This window comes from Pholis gunnellus (assembly GCF_910591455.1).
Source record: "Pholis gunnellus genome assembly, chromosome: 20".
Classification (NCBI taxonomy): domain Eukaryota; kingdom Metazoa; phylum Chordata; class Actinopteri; order Perciformes; family Pholidae; genus Pholis; species Pholis gunnellus.
The window spans coordinates 18,593,935-18,614,067 of record NC_136547.1 but is presented as its reverse complement, the minus strand read 5'-3'; the positions used below and the strand labels follow the sequence as shown (position 1 = coordinate 18,614,067).

The window sequence follows — 20,133 nt, the reverse complement described above, 5'->3', positions numbered from 1 at the left end:
AATGCAGTGCGAGAGGAGACTGATGCCGTTAATGTGTCGGCCACATGTCTGCGTGCCGGTCCAACTCTTATCGCTGCCGCATCAGACAGGCTTTTTGGAGGATTTAGAAGCTTTAGAAAATGCAATCATTGTTGTTATCGTTCCTCAACTTTTCCTGCGTTGACATGGAAAGTCAAGAGTTAGACGTGTGCTTGATTTTATTTTCCAGACCTTGAACGCAGCAGATATGAGCAGATGTCCCTGCATGTGTGAGGTCAATGAAATGAAGGACTGGGTTTGTGTTTTCGGCTGCTCTTTTCATCTCCACCTGCACTTGTAACCGCAGAGTTAACACACTTTTTATTAGCATTTTTTTTACATTCCTTAAACCATTCCTTTGCTTTTAGTTTTTGTTATTTTAACATAAATATGCCCCTCGTTCCAGCCAATTGACCCTTTTATTTTTATTTTTTTACAGCAAACCATGAGAAGCCCTCCAGGAAGCAGAGTATCAGCGCAGCATCCTCAAACCCTGAACCCAGGAAAGAGAGCCTTCCACTGGCCACCACAGTCAATGAAAGCAGCCTCCTCCTGGAAGTAAGAAACCACATGGCTGTCGTCTGTATGTGTGGAATAACAGAAAGTATTATGTGTGCGTACTTTTGCCGTCCTAAGTCTATTTGAATGATATCACTTTTCACCATGCTGCCTTCAAAACGTTGCCTTTTTGGTTGTACCCGTGATTAAATACTCGTTAGCTTGCATTCGCATCAGTCGGGAGAGCGTTTGTGTCTGAGTGTGACTGAGTGAGTGTGAGTTGGGGAGGGAGGGGGGGGGGGTCTTTTCTTTTGTGTGTGCATGCGTGTGTGCCCTTCGCCCTTTGCCCTGACCTCCTTTGCAGAGCTGTGGTGTTGCGTGACATACGGGTGAGGCGGGAGTGTCAGAGCTGATGGAGGAGGTGGGGACTCACACATGCTGGCGGCTTTAGCAGCCAGTCAAGTGTGTGTGTGTGTGTGTGTGTGTGTGTGTGTGCGCGTGAGTGCATCTCTGTCTGGATGCATGTAGTCGTGTGTGAAAGTGAGCAGAAGAGAGTGAGAAGAACACACCAAGCCTGTCAACATTAATCAGAGCAAAGCGGGAGATTTTGTTTTTTGTCAGTTGACCTCAGACCTTTCATCAGACAGAGTAAGATTACCATACGTGCATATATTTCATGGTACGACACGTCATGTCTTTTAGATGATACCAGGACACCCAGTCGAGCTATGACCAATAACGCACACGATGCATGTTCTTAATATGTGTCACGTAAAAGTTGAAAATATGTCGTTAGATTCCTAGAGAGGCAAATGTTTCTCTTGAAGGCATCCGAGCAGACAGGATGTCGTAGTCGGACACATGCAGCAGCACGCTACGTGGGAATTTCACTTAGCATCAGATCATTGCTACGCACTCAATACCTTTAATGGCTGTCTGTCGAACAACAAACCACACTGATCGTCGGCCAAACGACTGCGTGCGCACACGCACGGGGGCGAGCCGATCCACTGATGCTTCTGTTAACGTGTCGGGTTGTCTCAATGGGGCGGTAAACAAAAGGATAGATTGACCGTAGCGATGGGCCGCCTCCCGTTGCGTGACTCAACCTGCACCGGGGCCTCACAGCAGGCCTTTACGGGGATGGGATCCCAAGAGATGGGCAGGTGGATATGTTTGCGTGCGTTTGGTTTGTGGAATTGCATGTCTTTGTATGTGTTTGTTTGACGCGTACATTTTTCATGCTGTGTGTATGTTTGTGTATCCATTTTGGAGGTTGATTCTCATAAAAACAAACACCATATATTGTACGTTTTATTGTATATATTGTATTTAGAATATTGTATTTCTTTATGTTTATATAATATATGTTATATAAAATGTTGAATATCTAAATTTCAAGAGCCAACTCGAGACATTTAAGTCAGAACCAAAAATGTCAGCCTCATTGTGGAGCTAGAGGAAAACTCAGGGAATCACCAAAGTCAGTAGGGATCATCCTCTGGGGACCATGCATATCTCTACCAATTTTCATGGCAGTTCACGCGGTACTTGTTGTAATATCTGCCTTCCCTAGAGCCGCACAGCTCGCTGTAATGTGTTTCTGATGTGTGACTGCGGTCTCACTCATTGGCTGATATCCAGCATTTCTTTTTTTTCCAGACATCATTCAATATTATCAGAACCCCGTATTATGCTAACCTTCGTATGTGTGTGAAGGATGTGGCTTCCTGATGGAAGAAGGTCTGCATGTTTGTCATGACCTCATCATCACTGCTTTCATCTCGCTGTGACAGCGGGAACCGAAGGAAAAACCAAAGGAACTCTGTCGAAACACTGAGACGCGGCTGCCCCGCCACCATCACCACCACCTCCTCCCCCCCTCCCCTCCCCTCCCCTCCCATGCTTCCAAATCCAGTGAACTAATATTTTATTTTGGGCCCTGCGTGCAAAGCGCCTCTTACGATTTGTAAGTCAAAGCTTTTAGTCTCCCTGGGGCGGTTACGGGAGCCGGGGGCGTCGTAGTTGCAGATATGTGGCGGAGCAGGCCAGCAGCAGGTGCCTGTTTCCATTACCTAAAGGCTTCAGTATGCGAGGAAGTGAGGGAAACGTGAATGGAGAAAACACACAGAAATAGCATGCAGCACAGTGCAGCCAATAAGAGCACAGTATTTCTTTCTTTAGTATCACTATTTTCTCATTTTAAAATAGAGATAAAAAGGTCTCTCTCTTGGTCTTTAGCTTGGTTGTTTTTCATAAAGAAAATAGAATAATGATTATTTAAGAAGTAAAGGCATTTTGCTACATTGTCAATGGCCTCTCTTGTTCCAACATAAGTGATGGGTGTTCCCATAATAGTTTTGGGCATGTGAAAAATAAATGCACTGTTTGCAGTTATAATATATTTGTCATTCCGTCTTGGAAAGCCAATTATTACAGTAAACTCTAAAAAAAAAAGCGTAGTGCTTTTGCCTGAAAAATTAAAAAGCCCTTTCGAAAGACAATGCTTTCAATGGCATTGACGAGGAATGGAGAACGGTGAACCGGCGAAAGAAAAACTAAATGAACCCAACGGCCTTATGGCCTTGTTGGACCTCATAAAGGCAACATCACATCCAAGTATATTCAGACTGTTTACATGTCCATTTTAGAAACTATGCTGAGCTATATTGATCCCACATTACCCTGTGTTTATTTCAAACACAGATCTTTGAGCCAAATCCTGCTTTAGCAAGTGCTAAGTCAGATTAAACAATCAGGAAAAAGTGCTTGTTTTGCAGAGCAGATATGTATTTGTGCATATTTTTCACTAAAGTGGCAGCATCATTTGTTTTTAAGTGCTTGCTGCAGAGAGCTGTGTGTCTCTATATGAGCCCCCCCGCCCCCTCCCCCTTGGATGTTATGAACATGTGCCAGTTGAACTTGTCAAACAACATCTGCATCTACACCACCAAGACCCTGAGTCATCCTCCCGTCTCTGCTCCCCCCCCCCCCCATCATATATGCTTTCCACATATTGTCATATCATAGTCAGATATTTTTCTGTCACAGCGTTGCTTTGTCACGCTTTGACTCAAATACCTCGTGGACAAATTGCTCTGCTCACAGACGGGACAGGTATCGCAGTCTGTCATGCGGTCGGGATGGAGCGTGCACGCAGGGAGCTGAGCATTACTCCGCTCGCTAAGGCAATCAGATCAATGTTAGGAGAAAGTCAGGGAGTGTGAGTGTGAATTTAGAGGCCACAGGGAGATATGCCACATAGAACACACACACACACACACACACACACACACACACACACACACACACACACACACACAAGGGGGAAGACCTGCATAGTCTCGCAGTAAAATGGAGATGACAGACTCTGGCAGCAGCAGTCACGCAAGTCAAGTAGCCTTGCAGTTGTCACGCTATCACAGCTGTGCACAACACACATGCACACTGAAAGACTCTTCCACGTCTCCTTCCCTTGTTTTCCTTCTCTTTTTTTTCTCTCCACCTCCATCTGTCCTCCCCTCCTCGTTTGACTGAAGCCAGTTATGTATTTATTGAAATTTTCTCTTTAATCAATCAACACTTGTCTCTGTGAGCTGTGCTGGCCAAACACATTATTTGTGTGTGTGTGTATATGTGTGTGTGTGTGTGTGTGTCTGTGTTTGTGTCTGGAGTTTCTCTGCTTTTAATCAACGTGTTTGGTATCACAAATCAAAGCATGTTAGCAGTCAAACGGACTTAATTATCAAAGTTTCTGATGAAATACATAAATTTAAAAGGGGAGCAAATTGGTGTGTATGTCATCCTCAAGTCGACTGCTTTAAAAATACCACGAATTGAAATACCACCAGAAAATATTCTAAAAAAAGTCTTTCAAAAGCAATACTTTGCATTGCAAATCAGCAAGTTTTATTTGGCCCACTCACTTCCAAAGCCATCTGTCTTTCATTCCTGCTCCAGTGTCCAGTATTATTCAAGCTTTTGTTCAATTTTTACCGTTATTTGCTGTTCTGATAATTATGGAAAGAATGATATAAATGTGCTATAAAAAGTCTGGCTTGAGTCAAATTCTGGCTGCGTAAAACACAGGTACAGTAATGACTGTGACCACAGTTGGGTCGTAAACAAAAAACATTTGACTCTGTTGCTCTGTGTTTCTGCTGGGGGCAATCATGCCATCTGAAGCTAGCTTTGCAAAGACGGCACCGATTAAATCCAGTTGTTTGTGTTTGTCAATTATGTATTTGTTGCACTTGAATTTATTTGCTGCATGAGTTGCCCTGAGTCACTGCTTATTCCTGTCTCTGTTTGTGTGTGTGTGTGTGTGTGTGTAGTCTCTTACAGGCTTTGCCTTGGTAGTGAGCAGTGATGGGATGGTATTTTATGCCTCTTCAACCATTGTGGACTATCTGGGATTTCATCAGGTGAGTTAAACGTCTCAAATATATTTTACACACACAAAGCTGAACAAAACATGTATCAACTGACAGACTAGTTGTCAGCGTCATCTTCAACTGCAGCATTTGTGTTGTTCCTCCCTCTGTGTTGTTCCTCCCTCTGTAGTCAGCCGGTGGTTTTTACGAGCCCAACTTATCATGTTTTTGACTAATTGTCAGTCATCCGATGTCCTCCTGCCTGAGGCCGAGGTAACCCGAACCCATGAAACTATTTCAGGAATTTAGGCACCCGACAGCAAACACAGCCAGTATAAAAAAATGCTAAAACAATGGTAATATTGATACATTTCTTGTTGTGGTCTTGTTGTCTGATGAATATACAGTTTTAGTTAATATTGATGTAATAATCATACAAATTTATATATTGTTTCTCAACCTCCGCTGTTTGGACAGGAAGTTACTGCTCCCCACAAAGAGATATTCTGTCCGGCACATTACCATAAAATTGCAAATAGTTGTGATTTGTACAGATAAAACACATGTTAATGAGCTTTAGAGGTGCTGGTAGGTGGATTTTCATTTAGAGATGTTTCCACTTGATTCCAGTCCTAATGCTAGGCTAAGCTAAGCAGCTGCTAGCTTCTTATTTACAGTAGTCATTAAAATGGTATTGATCTTCTAATCTCATCCTCTCTCTCTTATTTACCAAAAAAGAGTTCTTTAATAGCTTGGATGCATTATAAAATAAATTTAGAATCAAACAGGTGTCATCATTTACATTATAAGGGATATGCAACACCTAGTTATATCCATGTTTCAAAAGGTAAGCTAATTAATCACGTCACGTCGCTCCTTCTCAAAGTCAACAAGTGTCAGAGGTCTCCGCCATCATTCGGAAAGTTTGCTATTTCCCTTTTTCACCCGCAGACGGTAGTTTCTCTTCCATTCATCCTTTTCTACTTTCTTTCCTTCCCATGCTACGGCTAATGAGTCAGAGTAAAAGTCTCTCTTTCAGTCTGCCTGATAACTTTATCTGGAGGAGCAGACTGAACACGCTAAGTCACAGCTAAGAGGCCACAGGAAGGTGAAGACCTCCGTTTCACCCTCAGATACACACTGTGGGTGTCTGTGTGTGTGCGGGCACTGATAAGTCACCAACGGTTTAGCTTCCTTCCTCTCCGGCAGCTATACCCAGCCAGTCATTAATTATGGATGATATCAACACAGGCTTGCCTGTACTGCGATGCTAAAATCATCTCCCTCCTTCAAAACCATGAATAAAGTGCTTTTCACTGTTAAAATCCCTCCTTTGCCCTCATGTCTGCTCACACACACACACACACAGCACATTGACACTTTGGGGAAATTATTCTGCTACAGCGCTCCCACTTGGCTTACAAGCAGACAGGGACGGTAACCCAGCGCCATGAAATCGACATGCGAACCACAGCGGTCTGAAAGATCCTGCCACAGCGTGTGTCTGTGCGCACACGAGTGTACGAGTGTGTGTGTGTGAGCAGGGTGGCATGGCAGCAAGTGAAGACGGACAAAGGAAATTAAAACCGTAAAGTGCATAAAATGTGTGTGTATGCATGTGTAAAAAAAAAAAGGAAAACTGTTCAATATAGTTCATATAAACAAGACTACGAGCTATGCTATGCTAACGGCTCTGCGGAGCCGCACACAGGAACAGCAGAGTTTTGAGCTAAACGCTAACATCAGCATGCTAACATGCGCACAATAGCAATCATGGTGATAAACAGGTCAAATGTTTACAGTGTTCACCATCTTAGTGCAGCGTGTTAGCATGCTAACATTTGCTATTTCGCACTAAACACAAAGTACAGTTGAGGCTGTGTGATAAGTTTGGAGGTACTGGACAAAGTGAAGTTTTAAGCTGGTGGTGCTGGATGAAAAATCCGGGGATTTCCTCCGGGGACCTTGTATTTCTGTACAAAATTTCATGGCAATCCATCCGATATTTGTTGAGATATAATTCAATCAAAATTCACCAAGTCACACCAATACAACCACACAATGTCTTTTTATTTTACAGAACATAGCAGTGAGAGTAATGTAAGTTCTGTTCATACTGCCAATTGTTCATCAATATTTTTGAGTGAATAAATGCAAAAACATACTTCTACGGGCCAAAATACAGGTGACTTTAAATACAAACTGTTCTATATGAGAAACCAAAGAATAAATAAGTTGTTGACAGTCTGTCCTTGCAGTACATAAAAGAAGTACTCACGGATCACCATGTTATATTTCAGAGACTGTCCCCAAAACATTCTTAGCCTTTCCCACATTTCTCGCAAATAAGCTGGTTGTTTTTAAGTCACATAGTTTGCCTCTAAGGCCTCGACAACATGTCACATAATTTTGAGCCCACAATTGTAGTCAGAGGGACACTTATCCCTAATATACCACAGGAAAAAAAAGAAAAGAGAACGCTTCACTAAGTAGCACCACAAGAAAGCCCCGGAGAAGAGCAGAAAACCTCCACTGGCCTTTGATCCCATTTGTTAGCCTTTGAAGGTCAGCGAAAATATCACTTATTCTCTTTTCTCTTCCCCCTCTTCTTTTCCTCCCTGCATTTTTTACGAGAAACATAAACAATAGTCACTCGATCCGTCTGTCTGCCTGACTGCCGGTAGGGAACCAAAACCACAGGACGAAGAGCCCGCCGAAGACGGTGGGAACAGATTGTGTTTTCAGAGGCAGGCGATCAAAAAACCCTCGCGTGCCACCAGTGTGGAAATTATGGAGAGAGTGCAGGGAGGAGGGAAGAGGAGAAGGTTGAACGTTTTAGTGAGGAATCTGTCATGGAATGACAGAAAGCAAAGCTATTGCTGGAAAAGAGCGAGAGGCATGACGAGAGTGGGCTGGAACCCCGCGCACTCTGTGTGTATGTGTGTGTGTGTGTGTGTGTGTGGATAGGGAGGGCAAGCTGGGCTGGACTGCTGTTCGAGAGCCGGTGTCACGCGATGTTTGACAAACACAGCTGCCCTCGCTGGCCCTACAGCGGCCCTTAGACTGTTACAGTACTAAGTAAATGCTCCTGTGTGTGTGTGTGTATGTGCAAAACACATATCTATTGATGCAGTGTGCATGTACTGTATGTTTCCGTAGACTTTGTGTGTACAGTATGGTCCAGTATGAGTGTATTGGGGGAAGTTAACACGCTCCCTGGGAATCCTGAGGCAGGCTGAGTGTATCAGAGCAGCAATAGAAAGGAATCCCCCCGTCTAAACAGCGTCCACCAGCTGCACTGATGGCAGCACAACGTAGTCCACAGTCAGTCTGCTGCAATCTCATGTTTCTGAAGACTTTCATGAGATGACAAAACAAAGAGTCTAAAACTGGAAATGTCCTTTCCTCGACACACATACTAAATGTCGCTCAATTTCCCCCGGCAGACTGACGTGATGCACCAGAATGTGTTTGACTACATCCACATAGACGACCGCCAGGAGTTCAGACGCCAGCTCCACTGGGCCATGTGTCCTCCGCAGGGGAATTCGGCACACCAGGACGGCCAGCCGGCTGCAGGGACCGGTGGGTAGCTTACTGGGAAGGGATAAACCAGTTCCCTTGGGGAAACTGTTGGGTTGAAATGTGGATATGGGTTTGATCACAGACATTCTTTGTTACGTGTTTTAATTTTGAAGTTCTGCTAGTTACTCTTGAGATCTAGAGTATGTCTATCTCCCATTGTAGGTTTGAAATTAAACTCTTCTTCTTCACCTCCTCCATCTTTCTCCATTACATTTCAGGTGAGGACTTTGTAGTGAGCAGCCTGTTCCATTCTCCGGAGGCAGGGGGAGTTCCTCCTGAGCTCTCCTGCTTTCTCAACAGGTGTTTCATTGCCAGAGTCCGATGCCTCTTGGACAGCACCTCCGGATTCTTGGTGAGTGGTCGAAAACCAAACTGCCAGCTAAACTGAGCAGTAACATTAGTTTTCAATGCATTAACGTTTACGTAGGAAAGTGCAGAGATATGCAATGAAAATTAAACCATGGAGTAAATGTTGCCCACTTTCTGGGAGAAGACCCAGGCATATAAAAAGTATTATGACCCCCTTCGGTACAGCAAAACTTGTTTTTTAATTGTTATTTATAGTTGTATTGCGATGCATTATGAGGTAATTGGGTGCCTGGACACAGCAGCAGAATAGGAGCCTGGTTCATCCCTCGAGGCCGTGACTAGAGTGGTTTGGAGAACAGCAGTGGAAAAGTTCAGGGCCATGATGACAGAGCAATAAGCGTACGGGTTTGGACCATTTCATCAGGGTCATTAAAGTTCACTGTCACCAAGTCTGCTCTGGCTGCACAGACATTTTAGAAGGCCGTTTTATTCTGGAAGCCCTTATAGCCAAGTAGTGACCAAATACTGGTGAGATGCTTTCCTGATCAGTCAACATAATTGCAGGCACAAAGAAGATGTAGTGCATGTTTTATTGAACATATCTGCTCGCCACAAGCTTAATAGTTGCTAACTAATTAGCAAATGTTAGCATGCTAACAGGCTGGGAGTGGACCGCTAAACGACCCTTAAATTATCTGCTAAATAGGCCAATTATGTGCTAAACATCAGCATGCTAGCATTATGAGCATGTTAGCATGATGATGTTAGCATTTAGCTCAAAGCACTGCTGTACAGCCTCAAAGAACTTTCAAGGGACGTGAATAAAAAACATTGGATAAATAACATTTTTATCCAATGCGTGGACATGCACAGAATAATAACATGTAAGACGTTTGGAAGAGCATAGCCTAAAGATCAAATTAAATTCTTCTTCTCTTCTCTCCCAGACTATGCAGTTCCAGGGTCGGTTGAAGTTCCTCCACGGTCAGAAAAAGAAGTCAGCCTCCGGGGCTCTGATGCCTCCCCAGCTGGCTTTATTCTGCATAGGTGTACCCCTTCTACTGCCCTCCATCACTGAGATGAAAATGAAGAACATGTTAATGCGGGGAAAGAACAAGGGAGGAGGTGGAGGGATGATCTCTGCACTGGAGCATGGGTGAGAGAACCCGTACGGTCCATGAGCGTCATCCTTGCAACGTTTAACCAAAGTTAGAGGGATGATGTATATTCACACTGTGTCTTAGTGTAAAGCCACTGATTGTTTTAATGGGGGCGCTATACTGTAATTAAAGGTCAAGCTTTTTAACACAAACTTGATGTCTCAAGACACCTTTGGGTCCTTTGATGCATTTTGGCAGCTTGTTATCTCCTCTAGAGATTACACTGGTTTGCCTGATGGGGGCGCTAGAAGTAAAAGATCAAAACTATACACATTAAAAGGCCACATCCGCTACATCAGAACTGCCCTCATAATTCATAAGGGCCAATATGTTTACTTTGGTAAATATGTAAAATCATACTTCGTGACGACCTTGAGTAAGATCCATGAAGGCAGCGGTACACAAACATATTCAAACACTCTACCAGTGTTAGAGTGATGGAAAATGGGCATCAGTCCTTGTGTATTATTCATTCTTTCATTTATTTTCATAGATATACCAGCGTTATTGCCCAGCAACAGCTTTATGAACACAGACATAAGCCCTTTCCTCGCCCAGCGGGCTCAGACACCAAACCAATACGAGTGCTGGATGCCTTACCTGTGGCCAATTAGGAGCAAATACATGTCCCAGCTTGGATGAGGCCCTCTGCGCTTCACGCATCATTAACAACTTTTGGGAGGCAGAGAGGCCAAGAGTTGAGCTGTAGTCAGGGAGCAGAGCCCCACCACCCCCTCTGCTGTTCATTCCTTCTAAGCGTCATCCAGGTTTCTTGAGAAACATACCAATTACTTATAAGTGGAACGACGGCATGTTGGCTGGTTGGATCACAAGGCTGTGGAGCTCATAGGGTTGAGTCTTCAGTATGAGAACACAAGTGCCATGTACAAAATACACGGCAGCTGGGAAACACTTGAAAATGTGTATATCTACGTATGTAATGTTTTTAAATAGACAATGTGTGCTGCCTGGGTCCAAAGAGGTTAATACTACTCCAAAGCCTTATCTTTTCAATATAGTGTTATGTGACCCAGTCGGCCCTTTTCACGGCAATCATTTTTGACACGTAATTGCAGGGCAAACACAGGTGTTTTTAATCAATTATCGCCCTGTTCCATTTAGGTGGGCCAGGGCCCCGGTACTGTGCATGCTGGCTCACTGGAAAGGCTGTGGCACACTAAATAGAATATAATTATTTTGATCAATTACACCTGTGTTTACCCTGCTGCGACACGTCAACGCTGTGAAAAGCTCCTGTTGAGAAAGAGCGGAGAGCAGCAAAAGACGGCCAGAGTGGAGATTCACGGAAGAAGAAAAACAAACTTGTTTTAAAGTCAGATTTTTGCCATTATAATCAGAAGTTTGAAATGGCCATTTTTCATAACAAGGAATATAGTATTTCCCATATGTAGTGATCAAAATGCATTGATGACCTCAGCGAAAGGTTCGGTCACGTTGCTGAAAAATGTAGATTTGAAACATTCGTCTTCTACAATAATCAGCAGACAAATGGCCAACATTAGCTGACACCACTGATGGATTTCTCATCGCTAACAAAGTTAATTAAACACTTGAAATATGTGTTTGTAAGATTAGAAATGTTTTTAGGTTATTTTCACTGAATGCTCAGTGTTTTAAGAGGATGAAGATGCGTTGTCCTGCCTATTAACTTGGATTGCGGGCCATCGTTGATCTTTGGGCTATGGATGTTGACTCTGTTCTCAATTTTCAGACGAGATGAATCCTGGAAAAGATGAGTCACTTTTGGAACGATTCTCTCGTGAACTTAAGTGAACCAAACCTAGATATTTGGGCTTTGAGTCACTCATCAATCAGTAGAATAAACAATCAGTTTGTGGACGATCCCGTATGGATTTCTGGGCGGATCAATGATATTTCAAGAGACCACCTCTTCTTGAATGTCCTCAAGGACTAAACGAGATTAAACGTTGTATAATCTACTCTGATTGGTTTGTCATCTTGTTTCGTGACTAATGATGTCCTCCTTCCATTCCTCTCTCCTCCCCGCCCCTCTTTTCATGCCTCTCCTCTCCCTCACAGTGAGCGGGGGGATCAGCTCCGGAGGCATTCCTTCGGTGGAGGAATGGGCGACATAGCGGACCCCGTCCTCCTCTCCTGTCCCACTCCTGGCGCAACCCAGCGGGGTCACCACACTCCCTGGACCCCGCTCTCCAAAGACAACCTCAAGTACCGCCCCGAGGGTTACTACAACCAGGAGGAGCCCCTCAACTACTGCAAGTCCACCATGGCGTCCCATAAAGGTGTTAGCCCAGGCCTGGGCTGCGGCTGGCCCCTGCGGCCGAACTCCGGTCCCCTCAGAGCGGGCCAGGGTGTCGGCTACATCCCCTCTAACCGCATGAACAAGGCCGGCCAGTACGGGAAGCCGTACCGCCTTTCCCCCAACTGCCACGGCGGCAGAGGCGGCGAGGTGTTTGTCTCTAAGCTCTACGGGAACGTCCAGATCCCCACGGACCCGGACGCCTACTGCGTAGACCTGGTGAAGAACGAGAATGGCTACGGGGAATGCTACGACGGCCACCTGATGCCCGAGATGCAGCCCATCAAGGTGGAGCACGACTCGGACTCCGAGAACGGCTGCGATGCCTACGGGCGACCCTGGGCGTGCCGCGACCCGGAGGCCATCGACCGCCACTACGGCCACGAGGTATACGACCAGAGCTCAGGCCTCCATCTCAAATCAGAGGCGGAATATTACGATCCGCAGTACTCGCCCTGCCAGCGAGGGAAAGCGGGAATCAGCCCACCGTACAACAACGGCAACTATCAGAACTATGCAGTCAACAACGGCGGGAACACAACCGGACGTCTGTTAAAATGTGACAAAGACTTGGGCAACCACAACGACAACAGCCAGTTTAGTCCTCAGAGACTCTCTCACTCTGACTCTCTATGCAGCAACCAATCTGTCAACCTCATGGACTCGCACGTCTATCCGCAGGACCCTCACAAGGCCTACATGCACCCGGACTACAACAAGCATGGCACTTACGAGTTCAAAGGTCACGGCCTGGTCCATTCCATCAAGCGGGAGCCCATGGACTCCCCACCGTGGTCTGAGAACGCTCACAACATAAGCCAGTCCATGATGGTCGGTCCGAGGAACATTATGCCATGTGTTATGAGCACGGGTCACCACAAGTCCAGTCCCTACATTTATTTGCCATAAGAGTGATTGGAGCAAACACAGCAGATCATTTCTCACACACACACACACACACACACACACACACACACCCTCTCAAACAATCAGTGTGCATTAAAGTACTTTGTATTGCGCCAAATGCACCAGCATTACATAAGGATTCCCAGGATGTTAACATTTAAATGACTTCTTCTTCAGTTTCGATGAAGAGGTCACAAACAAGGCTCAGGTTCTAGTGTTTGTGTTGTGACAATCAAAAATAATACCTTGAATCCAGTTTGTGGATTTAGTTTTTAAGGGATACGTTTTGTAGTTGGTTCCTAGCACTTTTGGATATAGTGAGACAATTTATGTCACTAAAACTGAAATTGTGTCTAGAGACACAATTTGATTTTGGTTTTATGTGTTGTGTACACCTGGCTTTTGTGGGAGGAACAAAGATTTTGCTGTAAAAAGAGACTTTTATTTTGAAAAACGTTGTACACAGGAGATGACTTTCACCTACTGCTGGGCTTATCAAAGGAGATGGCACACAGTCAGTGATAACAACTTAAAGGACGATCTGCTTTGATGGTGGTTCTGCATGTTTTAGTGCTTCAACTATAAATCGCCTACCTTTTTCATGACTGACCCCAGTGATGTTTGAATGGAATCTAGTGGTTTCTATGCATTTTAGACTTTCAGAGACGTAAAACTTAATCAACTGCAGTAAAAATAAAAAGGTTTGGTCCCTCCTCATTCATGCATTCCTGCAGCTACAGAAAAGCAGTTTTTTTTCAATGCATGACACAACCAAATTGCCATCTTATTCGCAACTACTTTGTTGACTCAAGATTCATGTCCTGAATTTGATTTTCCAAGATCATAGCGTACAATGCAGCGCCCATTAATCCACCACAAAGGACAGTTTAACGACAACAGAAAAGGTTTCTCCTTGCAAATGCAGAAACCTTTGGAAAACGTTTTAGTTCACAGACGGAAACATGTAAAACCATTGGCCAAAGCTTTAAGTATATTCACTACATCTGTTTATTAAACTAGAAACTGAATACATGAGGGGGCGGATGAAGCACCACCACCTGTGGTTCGAGCATGCGCTCCTTGGCTCTGAGATAAAAGATCACACTTGAATTGCCCTTTAAGTTGCAGGACCTAAGATGAACTTGGACCTAAGAAAGATGGTCTGCACCGCTTAAATGACCATATAATTAATCGGTTGAAGGTTTGTTTGGACGCGGTAGAAGTGTTTGAACTGAAGGAAAAGAAGACTTTTGTTAATAGGTTCGATGTTGATTATTCTTCCAACGTGCACAATCATTTTTTTTATCATATTAAGTCATGCAACCTGTCGAGCATAGAAATAATAAATTTATTTATGTAATTTTATGTCAAAGCTAATGTTGTACAGTTTGGATTAGTGTTCATGGCAAGCTCAGCATTTCAACTCGATACAGCCTGTCTCACTGCAGATACGACACATTTCCCTCTGAAATGAATTTACACTTTTCATGTCGTCGTTTGAGTCCGAAAACATCCGACCCTTTTTGTCACAATCAATGTTTTTGCACAAGATGAATTAAAAAGCACCAAATTGATTCGCTGTTAGAGTCTCAGTTCTGTGGAGCTACTGTTGTAGTTTCAAAATTGCACTACTGGGAGTAGTTCAGTTGAAGTTCAGCCTACCCAGACAGGTTTTTGAGTCAACACGCACAACTGTACACGGTGTCACTGTTTTGACTTTTGTCTTTTTCTCTCTGTGTGTGTTCATTTCAATAAATGTTTGATGATTCGTATTTATTGTAAGAGGCAAAAGCGTATAATTTAAAAAAAAAAACTACAGTTTTGAAGGCTTTTCTGTTCCACTAAGGTAAATAAATATGCCTCTTTTTTTTTTTCTTGCTATCTTTTTTTGATAATTGTTCTAAAAGTCATACTTGTCTCATGGAGGAGGTAGCTGCAAGGTAGCGAACACAGTGTACATATGCAATGTCTTCCAATGTTTCTACGTGTTTTTGCAAATGGGACTTATCTATTAAAATACTTTTTCTTTATATGTAAACTCTGGGTGAAGTGTTGTTCTTTTGCCGCGAGGCAGATCGAAAACAAGGCAACCAATTACTGCCAGCTTGGTGGGCGAGTAACATATCAACACGTCCCACACGATGGCGTTCTGGACTACCACCAAAAACAAAACAAATCCACAGTAATCAGATTACACATAAATTGTCACTTAGACCTTTTTAGAGAAGACCTTTTCACTTGTCGCAGTCGGAAAAGCACAGGTGTAAATAATGAAATGAATGATGGCTTTGATTTCAGGTTTCTGGTGTCGTGCATGCCGCCTCACTCTCATCGTTAGTGGCATTAGTGACACCTGTGCTTCTCTGACTAGCACAAGTGAAATGTCTGCTGTGTGAATATTGCACAGCTGTGATTGACAATCTTTTAGGATTTGCATTAGACGAGTGAAAGCGAGCAGCAACATGACTTTGTGCAAGAAACAGTCCTCTGCAGAAGACGGTACAACGACTTTTTCATAGTACAAATATACATGATATCTACTTAACAATGCCAAATGAAAACCATGGAGCTCAAATCAAGTAATGTGAAATAATCTTATGGTTTCCTGCTCTCATTAACGCTCTCCAGAATTAAAAATTGCCAAATTCTATGGTTCAGTTAACAGCCATGTCTCTTTAGCAGCTTTTGAATATTTCACGTCCACCAAATGTGGTCTCATCCTTCAGATTTGTGTCTCTATTAATAATAAATACTCAGCAGAACAGGATACAGAGTATCTCTAGCCACATTGCCTGTATGATTAATGTGCTGTAAAGCTGGCATGACAGCTCCTTCACACGATCTGAGAAACTCAACACCAGTCTCTCACCACTGTCTAGGACGAGAGCTAGAGCCAGGGGAATGTTGGCATCCACGGAGAGGTGTAGGGCGAGAACGGGAGCAGGGAGCAGGAAGAGGCAGAGGTGTAGCCTAAAAGCGGTGGTTAAGTCCTGGTCCAGGGAATTCTATCCTACTAGGTAATTAATTGTGTTCACTTGGCACATTGTGTTTAAAATCGGCCCTGAACATTCACTGTCTACTTTATCCAGTGCTCCTCCACTGGATTAAATAGCATTAAATACTGTAGATTATATTGGCTCTAAAAGCCGCCCACAAAAAAATCGCTTATCAACACTAATGAAAATTACAGTTTCAGCTTGAAATACAACTATTTTCCTTTCCTAAAGTCAGTGACATCTGATTTGCTTATATTAGATGTAAATTGGGTCAAAGGAAACTTCTAGGGTGATGCGGTTGCAGATACTTGGACACAAGATAGAGATTTAGGAATAAAGCAAATGGTGGGCGACCTATAATTACAACACTGGAACATGGAAAAGTATGCATTAATATGAGAAAAATAACTGAAATCACACCACATGAATAGCTACTGCAGGAGGAGTGTTCTCTTGTGCAGCACTATTTGGCACGGTGGCCACATTCCAAACCTCAGGTTATACGACACTGTGAATTTTTCTATTTTGCTTTAATGCAACTGTAACACCGTGACAAAATCCCACATTCAATAATTGCTCTTAAAATGACCACAATTCAAGCTGTTAGGTCAATTCATTATATATTTACACCAAGAGAAACATAAAGATTTTATTTTGTGTCGTTAAATTGCGTGCAGAAACGCAACGATGTGCATGTGTCGTAGGCATGATCAGAAGTGAGCATCTGTTTCATTAGATTAAACGGTTTTCTTTTAAGATTACTTAAAGAAGGAGAGGAGTATGACATGCAAGCTAGAATTGAACCAGGGACGTTGCTTTTTGAAGTTGCACTCGCTGTTACCAGGACTCTCTGGAGCCGCCTTGTTTGGTTTGACCTCGGACCTCTACAGAGACATCAGAACTCAGTACCAGTGGGGCCAGTGACTCAAAGTCTAGTTAACTGCTGCCAAACAGAAAAAAACACAAATTCAGATTTTGTATAGTTGTACTCTGTCCAGCCATCACCTCTTGATCTTCTCCGAGCATTACCTGCAGTGGTTCCCTTTACTAGTTTGCTCCGATGTGAAAGAACAAGAGTCTGCCACCAATTCCACAGCCACCGTCGTTCCTCTCTGTAATCCCTCCCAGTAGCTTGTGTTTGTTTCATCACAGTCGAGAGTGTCGCTTATAGGGAATCTCAGGATACACAAGGATCAGTTAGTGTGGGGACGACTGTGAGTGTGTACACTACCGTTCAAAAGTTTGGGGTCACTTAGAAATGTCCTTATTTCTCAAAGAAAAGCACTGTTTCTTTCAATGAAGATAACATTAAATTAATCAGAAATACACTCTATACATTGTTAATGTGGTTAATGACTGTTCTAGGTGGAAACGTCTGGTTTTAATGAAATATCTACATCGGTGTATAGAGGCCCATTTCCAGCAACGATCACTCCAGTGTTCTAATCGCCTTAGAAGACTAATTGATGATTAGAAAACCCTTGTGCAAATATGTTAGCACAGCTGAAAACAGTTCTGCTGGTGAGAGAAGCTATAAAACTGGCCTTCCTTTGAGCTAGTTGAGTATCTGGAGCATCACATTTGTGGGTTCGATTATACTCTCAACATGGCCAGAAAAAGAGAACTTTCATGTGAAACTCACCAGTCTATTCTTGTTCTTAGAAATGAAGCTATTCCATGCGAGAAATTGCAAAGAAACTGAAAATTGACACAAAATTGTCTGGGTGACCCCAAACTTTTGAACGGTAGTGTATGTGCATGTGTGCAAGAGTGTGCATTTTTATGCTCGTATAGAGAGCAAAAACCAGATAGCGACGTCCCCGGTTTGATTGCGAACAGACTACTAACTCATTTTTTAAAAATAAGGCTTTTTGATTCAGTTTATTTTGTTATTTTTAACCTTATTTAAAGGAAAGAAATAGAAAAAAACACAACCTGAGAAAAGATACCTGTAATAATATGTTTTAGATTTTTAAAACTGTTGTGAATAAAGAATTTAAAAGATAGAGTGGAACTTCTGTGGTTAAAATAGCCTCTGCTAGATTTACAACAACAATGGAGTTGATGCAATTGCTAAAATTTCAAATGACCCTGCATCAAAAACCACAGAAGTCACTCATGTGCACAATATTAATAATGGATGTCCATGTTAGTCTAATGAATGTGTCCGGGGGTTGGAAGATAATTGCTATTGATTTCTCCATTTAAAACTACACTTCCCTTACAGTAAGTGTACACCTAACATGGTTAATTCCTCTGGTTACCAGTATTTTGTTGATTCACTACGCAACAAGTTACACAATGGCCGTATGCGTGTCAGCGTTGATGTTTTGTACACCCATGTAGATCAGGACAGTACAGAAGAACTGTTCTCTTCCTCTTGGCTTAAAATCCAATTAAGATAATACTTCCTCCTCCAGGTGCTGTCCTGAGACTGAACACTGTGTTCACTTTTGTCGGCTTTCACTTGAACAGGAACTTAACATGCATTTAATCTTAACGGTAAAATTTTCTGGGTTTCCCTCAGAAAGTTTGTGTGCGCGGCAGGGCTGGTTGTGACAGGTTACGTGTTAACTGCCTGAAAATTAATTTGTTTCATTACTTTGGCAGTTGGCAAGCAGTGGGACAATATCGTACAGGAGGGATAGGAAGGGCTAAATGGTGTTAACAGAAGTGTTTTTGATTCATACAGTAATAAACAAAAAATGTTTCACGGGCAGCGTTGTAGAGTTTAATAGAAAAAAAAGTTTTTGTACAAGGAAGAACTACATGAGTACTTTTTTTGTTTTGCTCATCAGACATGCACCCAAAATGTGGACACTGAATATTCAAAGCTATAATGGTATACACCCCACTAAGTGCAATGTTAGACAGAGCCGAACAAGGAGGAAGCGTAGCGCTTTTCAAGCTCTGTAACATGAATTACATATGCAATTGTGCCCCTCTGACATACACACAGTTTTCTTCACAAGTGAGTAACAACTAACTCACACGAAAACTGTGTAGTATCTCTCTCTCGCTTTCCCCCAAAGGAAGACTTTGCTTTTGTCTCGCTGCAGTGAGACTGATGATGTGACAACAAGAGGGAGGGGGAGATGAAGGCTGACTTTAAATGTTTAATATTCATCAGCATGCACGCAACACTCCATCACGCCATCACGCCATGTGACACTTGTTCTGTATGGACGGGAAGGGGGTGAGAATGACGAGAAGAAACCGAGACAGGGAGAGAGGTGGAGAGACAAAACCTAGAGGTGAGAAAAGAGAAGTTAGCTCGGGAAGAGGGGTGAAAACAATGCAGAGAGCACATCCAATCAAGAGAGAGGAGGAGACTGCTTTGGGCAACTGCAGTGTAAGCAAAGTGTTTGATGCTTGTTGACAGCTGTATCTGTGAGGAGGAGGGTGGGGGGGGATGTGTGTGCAGACCAAGACCTATAATCCTATACCATGCAAGGTTGCGTGACCGTTCATACCCCACTCTTTGCTGCTCCACACACCATTTGCCCTAATTGGTCACACCCACTCTCTCACACACACACACACTAATACACACTCATGTAGGCAGATGCACCAATGCATGCATAGACACAACAATGTCCACATCTCCTCTCCCCATATCCCCCAGTGACAATGAGGAGAATCCTTGAGGGTATATCACAGACACGCATGTACATACGTGCATGCATATTATCATGCACATATACACGCACCCTACTAAGCATATGGGAGACAGTCACGCAATCCCCCGCCCATAGCCCCCACAACCTCGCCACTTCTTGCTTCCCGACTACAATTAGCTGATGAACAATAAACAGCACCTTGCCTTATTGCTTACTTTCTTTAGCTCAAAGCCTCTAACGCAGTAGTGCCCAACCTCCTTTTATCTGATCTATCCCCACAGCCCTGTCAGATGAACTCAAGTACCGCTTTAAACCACCCATCATGTTCCAAATGTATTCATTGATATTATTAAGTTTAAACTGGATGTT

At 43.3% G+C, this 20,133-nt stretch overlaps 1 protein-coding gene across 1 annotated transcript in view; it reads left to right on the top strand.

Annotated features, from left to right (window-relative positions):
* The window catches only part of ahrra (aryl-hydrocarbon receptor repressor a), a gene marked incomplete at its 5' end in the record, with an annotated part of 57,091 nt that extends 42,002 nt beyond the window's left edge, over positions 1 to 15,089 (top strand). Inside the window, 6 exons of the mRNA XM_079181105.1 lie at positions 458 to 576; positions 4,851 to 4,940; positions 8,336 to 8,474; positions 8,693 to 8,826; positions 9,731 to 9,939; positions 12,005 to 15,089. Of these exons, the coding sequence (XP_079037231.1) occupies positions 458 to 576; positions 4,851 to 4,940; positions 8,336 to 8,474; positions 8,693 to 8,826; positions 9,731 to 9,939; positions 12,005 to 13,151 (1,838 nt within the window). The 3' untranslated portion in view covers positions 13,152 to 15,089. The remainder of the gene's footprint in view (positions 1 to 457; positions 577 to 4,850; positions 4,941 to 8,335; positions 8,475 to 8,692; positions 8,827 to 9,730; positions 9,940 to 12,004) is intronic.
* Between the last annotated feature and the right edge of the window lie 5,044 nt (positions 15,090 to 20,133).